We start from the raw sequence: 10897 nt of genomic DNA, 5'->3' as shown, positions 1-10897 counted from the left end.
CTCTCGGATTCTCCAGCATCTTTGTTCTGACAGTCCTTGTAACATGTGATGGCACTGGCATCACCCGAGGATACGTCACAGACTGATCACGCTCGGATTCTCCCGTACCTTCTTTCTGACAGTCCTTGTAACATGTGATGGCACTGGCATCACCCGAGGATGCTGGATACGTCACAGACTGATCACTCTCGGATTCTCCAGCATCTTCTTTCTGACAGTCCTTGTAACATGTGATGGCACTGGCATCACCCGAGGATACGTCACAGACTGATCACTCTCGGATTCTCCAGCATCTTCGTTCTGACAGTCCATGTAACATGTGATGGCACTGGCATCACCCGAGGATGCTGGATACGTCACAGACTGATCACTCTCGGATTCTCCAGCATCTTCGTTCTGACAGTCCTTCTAACATGTGATGGCACTGGCATCACCCGAGGATGCTGGATACGTCACAGACTGATCACTCTCGGATTCTCCAGCATCTTCGTTCTGACAGTCCTTGTAACATGTGATGGCACTGGCATCACCCGAGGATACTGGATACGTCACAGACTGATCACTCTCGGATTCTCCAGCATCTTCGTTCTGACAGTCCTTGTAACATGTGATGGCACTGGCATCACCCGAGGATGCTGGATACGTCACAGACTGATCACTCTCGGATTCTCCAGCATCTTCTTTCTGACAGTCCTTGTAACATGTGATGGCACTGGCATCACCCGAGGATGCGTCACAGACTGATCACTCTCGGATTCTCCAGCATCTTCTTTCTGACAGTCCTTGTAACATGTGATGGCACTGGCATCACCCGAGGATGCTGGATACGTCACAGACTGATCACTCTCGGATTCTCCAGCATCTTCGTTCTGACAGTCCTTGTAACATGTGATGGCACTGGCATCACCCGAGGATACGTCACAGACTGATCACTCTCGGATTCTCCAGCATCTTCTTTCTGACAGTCCTTGTAACATGTGATGGCACTGGCATCACCCGAGGATGCTGGATACGTCACAGACTGATCACTCTCGGATTCTCCAGCATCTTCTTTCTGACAGTCCTTGTAACATGTGATGGCACTGGCATCACCCGAGGATGCTGGATACGTCACAGACTGATCACTCTCGGATTCTCCAGCATCTTCGTTCTGACAGTCCTTGTAACATGTGATGGCACTGGCATCACCCGAGGATACTGGATACGTCACAGACTGATCACTCTCGGATTCTCCAGCATCTTCGTTCTGACAGTCCTTGTAACATGTGATGGCACTGGCATCACCCGAGGATGCTGGATACGTCACAGACTGATCACTCTCGGATTCTCCAGCATCTTCTTTCTGACAGTCCTTGTAACATGTGATGGCACTGGCATCACCCGAGGATGCTGGATACGTCACAGACTGATCACTCTCGGATTCTCCAGCATCTTCTTTCTGACAGTCCTTGTAACATGTGATGGCACTGGCATCACCCGAGGATGCTGGATACGTCACAGACTGATCACTCTCGGATTCTCCAGCATCTTCGTTCTGACAGTCCATGTAACATGTGATGGCACTGGCATCACCCGAGGATGCTGGATACGTCACAGACTGATCACTCTCGGATTCTCCAGCATCTTCGTTCTGACAGTCCTTGTAACATGTGATGGCACTGGCATCACCCGAGGATGCTGGATACGTCACAGACTGATCACTCTCGGATTCTCCAGCATCTTCTTTCTGACAGTCCTTCTAACATGTGATGGCACTGGCATCACCCGAGGATGCTGGATACGTCACAGACTGATCACTCTCGGATCATATTCGGATATGTATCTCTGACATTCAGTGGGGTGAAAACTCCCAGCCCTGTGCACAGCCCCACAGACTATTACTGGTACCAGTGATGGCCACAACAACTGATTTTTTGTGTTTTCTTTTGTTCCTGTTCTTCAAAGAGCTATAACTATTGTTGTTTTCCATCTACATTAGCTGTGAGAGCCAAATCACAGGCAGAATGAGGTTTATGTGATGTTTGTCTGCACATGGCAGTCATAAAGCAGCTGGCTCTGGTGTTACCAGTCCCAGACTGCACATATAGCCTTCCATGGTACGGGGTTAATCACATTCTGCTTTATGTAACGTGACGAGACCCTCAGTACTAACGCACAATACCCAATAGTCTTTACATCATCAAATACAATGATGGCAGTAAGAAAATTAACATTAGAACGTTTCGGGTAATGGACGACAATCCAAGTCCAAGACGACGTGGTCCACCCATGGTGCGTAGGACTTCACCTTCTCGATACGGACAATGCGCGTCTGCCATATGGTGCTATGAATGTCTTGTAATAACGCCCGAATTTTAATCTCAGTAGCCTCTGCCCACTTTCTCCAGAATATTTTCTGCGATCTTCCACCTTCAGGTGCGGTCGTTTCACTTTTATCACCCGTCTCCTGTCTGCTGCGGAAAGTATCCACATTGTGGTGAATGTGCAGTGTGCCACCAGTGCTTTTCTTCAGGACTCTACAAGCTGCAGCATAACCAGCCTCAGATGTCGGGATTAAGCCTAAATTCACACGGTCCGCTACACTGTGCAGCAACAGCTGGAAGAACAAGAAAGAGTCATTGTAGAACAAACAAGTGAGGTTGGAAAAAATACATAATCCATCATTTGCTCTAGACAAAGGAAACCGAGAGTGACCTGAGGCACATGAGGCCAACCATTGCCACCGGCGCTTTCCTATTGGGCATATAGGGGGCCGATTCAAAGATTTGACAGCACAAAAGAGGGGTTAAAGTTTTTTAAAGTTGTAAAATTCTTCTGCAATGTGGATTTTCACAAAATTTGTGACTTTTGGTGGTTTTACACCAGCCTGAATCGCAGAGCTGAGGCAATACAAGGGCACAACGATGTACGTCTGTGAAGTTCATGAAAAGTACTGATTTTGTACAGCAGAAATGCTATTGCCGTCTCTTACTAGAGTAGCATTTCTGGCGCAGCACATGGAGGTGCAAGTCCCTTAGAAGAGAGGTCATATGTCTCTTACTGAACGCCGTGCCTTCACTCCTGTAAGAAAGGTGTATTGCAATTGTGCATTACACAAACTATAGGCCCCATAACGTGCACTTTCCATGTTACAGAGGAGTATCACACAGCTCAGAAATAGGGATCAGATAGTACTGTGTAATCATCTACAGGCCAATGATCCTTACTTCTACACCAGGAAAGATCAAATTATTAAACAGCGTTTATGAACAGTTAGGTCCATATATATTTGGACAAAGACAACATTTTTCTAATTTTGGTTATAGACATTACCACAATGAATTTTAAACAAAACAATTCAGATGCAGTTGAGGTTCAGACATTCAGCTATCATTTGAGGGATCCACATTAAAATTGGATGAAGGGTTTAGGAGTTTCAGCTCCTTAACATGTGCCACCCTGTTTTTAAAGGGACCAAAAGTAATTGGACAATTGACTCCAAGGCTATTTCATGGACAGGTGTGGGCAATCCCTTCGTTATGTCATTCTCAATTAAGCACATAAAAGGCCTGGAGTTGATTTGAGGTGCGGTGCTGCATTTGGAAGGTTTTGATGTGAAGTAAACATGCGGTAAAGCAGCTCTCCATACAGGTGAAACAAGCCATCCTTAAGCTGAGAAAACAGAAAAAACCCATCCGAGAAACTGCTACAATATTAGGAGTGGCAAAATCTACAGTTTGGTTCATCCTGAGAAAGAAAGAAAGCACTGGTGAACTCATCAATGCAAAAAGACCTGGGCGCCCACGGAAGACAACAGTGGTGGATGATCGCAGAATAATCTCCATGGTGAAGAGAAACCCCTTCACCACAGCCGACCAAGTGACCAACACTCTCCAGGAGGTCGGCGTATCAATATCCAAATCTACCATAAAGAGAAGACTGCATGAAAGTAACTACAGAGGGTTCACTGCACGGTGCAGCCACTCATAAGCATCAAGAAGAAAAAGGCTAAAAACATCTAAAAAAGCCGCACAGTTCTGGAAGAACATTCTGTGGACCGATGGAACCAAGATCAACCTCTACCAGAATGATGGAGAGAGAAAAGTATGGTGAAGGCGCGGTCCAGCTCATGATCCAAAGCATACCACATCATCTGTAAAACACGGTGGAGGCAGTGTGATGGCGCGGGCATGCATAAACCCGGCGGAGGCAGTGTGATGGCGCGGGCATGCATGGCTGCCAGTGGCACTGGGTCACTAGTGTTTATTGATGATGTGATAGTATATGCCCCGTACACTGCTCCATAAAGGTTTATGGCCCCCATAAGATGCTCCATAGTATATGCCCCGTACACTGCTCCTTAAAGGTTGATGGCCCCCATAAGATGCTCCATAGTATATGCCCCCGTACACTGCTCCATTATGGTTTATGGCCCCATAAGATGCTCCATACTATATGCCCCCCGTACACTGCTCCATAAAGGTTTATGTCCCCCATAAGATGCGCCATGGTATATGCCCCCGTACACTGCTCCATAAAGGTTTATGGGCCCCATAAGATGCTCCATGGTATATGCCCCCGTACACTGCTCCATTATGGTTTATGGCCCCATAAGATGCTCCATTGTATATGCCCCCGTACACTGCTCCATTATGGTTTATGGCCCCCATAAGATGCTCCATACTATATGCCCCCATACACTGCTCCATTATGGTTTATGGCCCCCATAAGATGCTCCATAGTATATGCCCCCGTACACTGCTCCATAAAGGTTTATGGCCCCCATAAGATGCTCCATAGTGTATGCCCCGTACGCTGTTCCATAAAGGTTTATGGCCCCCATAAGATGCTCCATTGTATATGCCCCCCGCACACTGCTCCATTATGGTTTATGGCCCCATAAGATACTCCATGGTATATGCCCCCCGTACACTGCTCCATTATGGTTGATGGCCCCCATAAGATGCTCCATGGTATATGCCCCCGTACACTGCTCCATAAAGGTTTATGGCCCCCATAAGATGCTCCATAGTATATGCCCCCGTACACTGCTCCATAAAGGTTTATGGCCCCCATAAGATGCTCCATAGTATATGCCCCCGTACACTGCTCCATTATGGTTTATGGCCCCATAAGATGCTCCATAGTATATGCCCCCATACACTGCTCCATTATGGTTTATGGCCCCCGTACACTGCTCCATTATGGTTTATGGCCCCCATAAGATGCTCCATAGTATATGCTCCGTACACTGCTCCATTATGGTTTATGGCCCCCATAAGATGCTCCATAGTATATGCCCCATATGCTGCTGCAATATATAAAAAAAAAACACCGGATTACATACCGGTAATGCTCTTTTATAGAGCCACGACAGCACCCACTTGAGAGAGGGGATCCGCTCCTAGGAACAGGAAACCCCTATGGAGAGAATAAAAGGGGCGGTCCCCCTCGCTCCCACAGTTGGGTTTACAGAGATTGCGAGGAACCGCCCACCAGATTTTAGTAGGTCATTCAATATCATCGTTTATAACTAGTTAACTTAAGTGTGGCCAACTACAAGAACCGAACACCCTTAACCGTGCTCCTAAACAAAATAAACCTATAAGGGTGGGAAGTGAAGGGGTGCTGTCGTGGCTCTATAAAAGAGCATTACCGGTACGTAATCCGGTGTTTTCTCTTCGCCACGACAGCACCCACTTGAGAGACTTTCAGAGATAGTCATTTGGGAGGGATCACCGTGTTAAGGACTGATCTACCGAAGGACAAGTCAGATGAGGCAGACAAGTCTAATCTATAGTGATTATAGAAGGTAGTAGGTGAAGACCAGGTTGCGGCCTTACATATCTGTTCTAACGGAACCTCCGCTCGTTCAGCCCAGGATGATGCAATCGCCCGGGTGGAATGTGCTCTTACGGTCTCAGGCGGATTCTCCCCTTTGGATGAATAGGCCAGACATATTGCATCTCGAATCCACCGAGATAAAGTACCCTTTGTAATTCCAGCTCCTTTCCTATGACCCTGGAAAGAAACAAAGAGAGCCCTGCTCTTCCTCCAGGCGCTAGTCCTATCCAAATAGGCTAATATGGCTCTCCTCACATCTAATGTGTGGTATTTTTGTTCTTCCTGACTTGTAAAGTTATCATAGAAGGAGGGAAGGTAAATTTCTTGCGATCTGTGAAATTTAGTACATACTTTGGGTAAGTATGAAGGGTCTGTTTTTAGGACAACTCTGTCTGGGAAGACTGACATAAAGGGAGGATCTATCGATAGTGCCTGTATGTCACTTACTCTTCTCGCTGATACTAAGGCGACAAGAAGAGCTGTCTTGAGGGAGACATGTTTTATGTGAGCTGAATGTAGAGGCTCAAAAGGGTGATCTTTAAGAGCTTCGAGAACTAAATTAACATCCCAAGGTGGTACATGGGGAATGTGAACTGTCTCTGACCTCTGGCATGCTGCAACAAATCTGGCTACCCACTTATTACCTGCGATATCGTGACCATATAATGCCCCCAGCGCAGAAATGTGTACTTTTAAGGTACTGACTGCCAGACCTAGATCGCGCCCTTTTTGAAGAAATTCTAGAATTATAGGAATATGAATTTCGTTTGACAGGGCCGTTGGGTAGAGGTTTAGAAATTTTTTCCACACTCTTGCATAGATGAAGGTAGTGGACTTTTTTCTACTTAGTAGTAGAGTGCCAATCACTTTGTTTGAGAACCCTCTCATCTTTAGCAGCTGCCTCTCAAGTTCCAGGCTGTTAACCTTAGGCTGTAGAAGGACGTAGATCTGGGGATTTATTATGATGGAATATAGGCTGAACTGGATGGACAAATGTCTTTTTTCGGCCTTACTAACTATGTTACTATGTTATGTTAACCGTAGACCCTTCACCTGAGGGTGGTTGAAGGGGCCCTGGAAGAGAAGATCCCGATCCTCCGGGAGGATCCATGGGTCTGAGATTGACATGGCTCTCAGCCAGGAAAACCATGGCCTCTTGGGCCAGAACGGAGCAATTAGGATCACGTTTGCTCTGTCCTCCCTTATCTTCCTGATCACTGTCGGAAGTAGTATCAGCGGGGGAAAGGCATATGCCTTCTTGAATACCCATGGTACTTGTAGGGCGTCGAAGATATCTGGATTGTCAGATCGGAACAATGATGCAAATTTTTTGACTTGCCTGTTTTGTCTTGTCGCAAAGAGATCTATCTCGGGAGTGCCCCACTTTTTTATTATCATACAAAAGATACGACGATTTAGAACCCACTCTCCTTGGTGGAGAGTGTGGCGACTGAGGAAATCTGCTCTTGAATTGTCGATTCCTCTCACATGTAGCGCCGATAGGGACAGGAGGTGTTCCTCTGCCATGGCTAGAATATCGTTGGCTATAGACATGAGTCCTTCCGATCTTGTTCCTCCTTGGTGGTTTATGTATGCTACCGCTGTCATGTTGTCTGAGAAGACTCTTGTATGTGTTCCGTGTAGCTGCGGAAGAAATTCAGATAAGGCATGACAAACAGCCTTCAGCTCTTTTTTATTAGAAGAATCATCCGATTCTCTAAGAGACCACAGACCTTGCACTATTTGGTTTTCTAAATGTGCTCCCCAACCACTAGGACTGGCGTCAGTGAAAACAGTTTTTGATGGTTTAACCACCCAGGGGACCCCACTGGAAAGATGATTCGGATTTAACCACCAAGTGAGAGATTGTATCACGTCTGTCGTTAAGGAAATACGAGTATCTAATCGGCCATGTAACCTTTCTTCCTCACGAAGTATTGTATACTGCAATTTCCTGCTATGGAATTGGGCCCACGGAACAGCTGGAATACAAGAAGTGAAGGAACCAAGAAGGGACATACCTTCTCTTAGGGAAATTAGGGGGTGGTTAATCACTGATTGTACTTTGTTTATGATTGCTATTTGTTTTGACTCGGGAAGAAAGCACATTTGATTTGTAGAGTCTAGAATAATTCCTAAAAATTTTTGCTCAGTTGTGGGGGACAATTTAGATTTTTCCCAATTCACTAACCACCCTAACCCCTGTAAGGATGAAATTGAATCAGATAAGCGTTGATGACATTGGGAAAGAGAGTTCCCGACTATCAATAGGTCATCTAAATATGGTATTATGAGGGTATCTTTTAACCTCAAATATGACATTACCTCTGACATCAGTTTTGTGAAAACTCTAGGGGCTATTGATAGTCCAAAAGGCATTGCTGTGTATTGATAATGCCGTATCTGACCTTTGACCATAACTGCCACTCGTAGATATTGTTGATGCTCTCTGAAGATTGGCAGATGATAGTATGCATCTTTAAGGTCAAGAACTGCCATGAAGCAATGGGGAAACAGAAGCTTAATAGTTGACCAAATGGATTCCATTTTAAAAGTTTGGTTCTCTAAGAAGACATTTAGTCTCTTAAGGTTAATTATTGTTCTGTATGATCCGTCGGGTTTTGAAATAAAAAATAAAGGGGAATAAAATCCCCTTCCTTTTTGATGAAAAGGGACTTCCACTAATACTCCTTTGGACAGGAGAGTTATTATTTCCTGTTCCAAGGCCTCTTGTTGTGATGGTGAACCTAAGGAAGTCAAACAAAACGAGTCCGGGGGAACTTGAGAAAATCTTAGTTTTAGGCCTGTAGTTATAAGGCTAGTTGCCCATGAATTAGAGGTTATTGCCAGCCATTGTGTGGAGAAGAAGGACAACCTACCACCAACGGGTAGATCTGTCCTAGTGGGGTTTATCCTCAGGTTTGAAAGGGCGTTTTCCGAAGAAGGCTCCTTTCTGCTTAAAGTCCTTATTAGCCCAACGGTCCTGGTTTTTATAGTCCCGTCTTCTGTTGAACATGGGCTTTCGAAACGCTCTCCTATAAGATGGAAGATAAGTGTTATTGGGGAACCCTTTCTTCCTCTCACCCGCTTTGGTAAGAATGTCATCCAATTGAGTACAAAATAGGTACTCACCCTGGCAGGGCAGACCACATAACTTGGATTTTGTTTGTGGATCTCCTTTCCACCCCTTTAGCCACAAGGCGCGGCGAGCCCCGTTGGTTAGACCTGCTGATTTGGCTGCTAATCGGATGGAATCAGCCGAAGAATCTGCCAAAAAGGCAGTTGCTCCTCTAATTAAGGGAATAGATGACATGAGTTTATTACGGGAAAGGCCACCTTTTAAGCCTTCTTCCAGATCATTCAACCAAACCATCATGGATCTAGCAGTACATGTGGCCAAGATAGCTGGTCTAAAAGCTCCTGTACAGGATTCCCAAGCTCTTTTTAAAAGGGAGTCTGCTTTCCGATCGAGCGGGTCTTGCAAGGATCCTGAATCTTCAACAGGCAATAAAGATTTCTTAGAAGTGGACGCCACTGCCGCATCTACTTTTGGGGCTTTTACCCATTTGGAGAAATCCTCGTCATTAAAGGGATAGCGACGTTTTGAAGAAGACGGCAACCCTCTTTGCCCCTGACTTTCCCACTCTTTTTTGACTAACTTTTTTATTGCTGGAATAATAGGAAAGGAAGGTCTCTTTTTCTCAGACAGGCCAGCAAACATCACGTCCTGTGGTGTTTTAAGGGTCTTAGTATCTTCCATACCCATGGTGTTACGTACTGATCTGACTAAATTGTCAATGCTTTCTGTAGGGAAACATGTATCCTGTTCACCCTCCGAGGATATAACCTCTTGGGAACTGTCCGACTCCTTATCCTCAACCTCAGATGACTGTTCAGATATAGGAGAGCTGTATTTCTTCCTACTTCCAGGAAATTTATCCGAGTTTCGAAAAGCTCGCAACTCCTCTCTTATCATGCTACGTATATCATCCGACCTTACTGAAGACTCCTCTCGTAAGGTGGATTCGATGCAAGACTGGCATAACTTTTTTAAATAGGTATCCGGGAGCGGCTGAGAGCATAAGGCACATTGCTTATGTTTGGATTTCCCTGTTCTTTTAACCTAGGGAATTAGATGAAAGAGGGAGTATAATCAGCTTAAAATAGGGTAGACACACACTCACCCCTGAAGCTGTCATAATACCGGCTGGAGAGGAGGAGACGGAGGCACAGATGGAGGAGCTGACCGGTCCGATCTTTTTTCCCTGGTGCTCTTGGAGGATGATCTGCGGCTGCTAGTCTGGCTTCCTGGTGTAACAGCGTTAACTTCAGAAGAAGGCAACGTTGTCTCTTGAGGAGATGCCATGATGGACGCCGAGAATCAGCGCCGGCGTCCTTTTGTTATGGGGGCCGCCATCTTCTTCCTGCCGCACCCGGAAGTGACCACTACATCCGGGTGTGTGCGCTTGCGCTTCTATCCAGCGATCGCGCAGGCGCCGTCCTCCTCCTCCATCACCCCGGAAGTTGTAGTAATACTTCCGGGGGAGAAATTACTGGCCCCACGCTGCCTGTGCGCCACCCGAGGCTGGCGTCACAGGGTATTACCCCAGCGGTCCGGCCCGCAGGTCTGCTGGATGCTTCTCCGTGAGCCAGGCGCCTCCCCGATCCTGGCCTCACGGTACCTGCCAGCAGAGGGGGGAAGCTGAGACAGGACCCCCGACGCTGCTTCCAGCTCTGGAGCCCTTGCCGTCCCTATTCAGGTAAACCGCGCAAGTGGCATCCAGGCTGGGAATCCTCTCCTCTCCAGGTCTCCCGTAGGAACAGGAAACCAACTGTGGGAGCGAGGGGGACCGCCCCTTTTATTCTCTCCATAGGGTTTCCTGTTCCTAGGGGCGGATCCCCTCTCTCAAGTGGGTGCTGTCGTGGCGAAGAGAAAATACCATACTCACCTATCGTCGCTGGGCGCCGAGTGCTGGGGGCCTGAGCAGGCGGGGACACCGGTGCGCTGTGGGGGTCAGGTGCCGGTATCGCCGCCAGCTCAGGTCCCCCAGCACTTGCTATATTCACCTGTCCC

At 46.8% G+C, this 10897-nt stretch overlaps 1 protein-coding gene across 4 annotated transcripts in view; it reads right to left on the bottom strand.

The window, feature by feature from the left end:
- Positions 1-2104: 2104 nt before the first annotated feature.
- Positions 2105-10897, bottom strand: part of TRMT12 (tRNA methyltransferase 12 homolog) — a 137093-nt gene continuing 128300 nt past the window's right edge. For 3 of the 4 annotated variants that reach the window (XM_069728704.1, XM_069728702.1, XM_069728703.1), the window contains exon 8: positions 2105-2596. In XM_069728704.1, the coding sequence (XP_069584805.1) occupies positions 2213-2596 (384 nt within the window). In that variant the 3' untranslated portion in view covers positions 2105-2212. Of the gene's footprint in view, positions 2597-5326; positions 6748-6862; positions 8312-10897 lie in introns of those variants that run through there. The other variant, XR_011312562.1, reaches the window with a different exon arrangement.

This window comes from Ranitomeya imitator, chromosome 5 (genome assembly GCF_032444005.1).
Source record: "Ranitomeya imitator isolate aRanImi1 chromosome 5, aRanImi1.pri, whole genome shotgun sequence".
NCBI lineage: Eukaryota > Metazoa > Chordata > Amphibia > Anura > Dendrobatidae > Ranitomeya > Ranitomeya imitator.
Note: the sequence above shows the minus strand (reverse complement) of the source record. Positions and strands in the feature narration are given on the sequence as shown.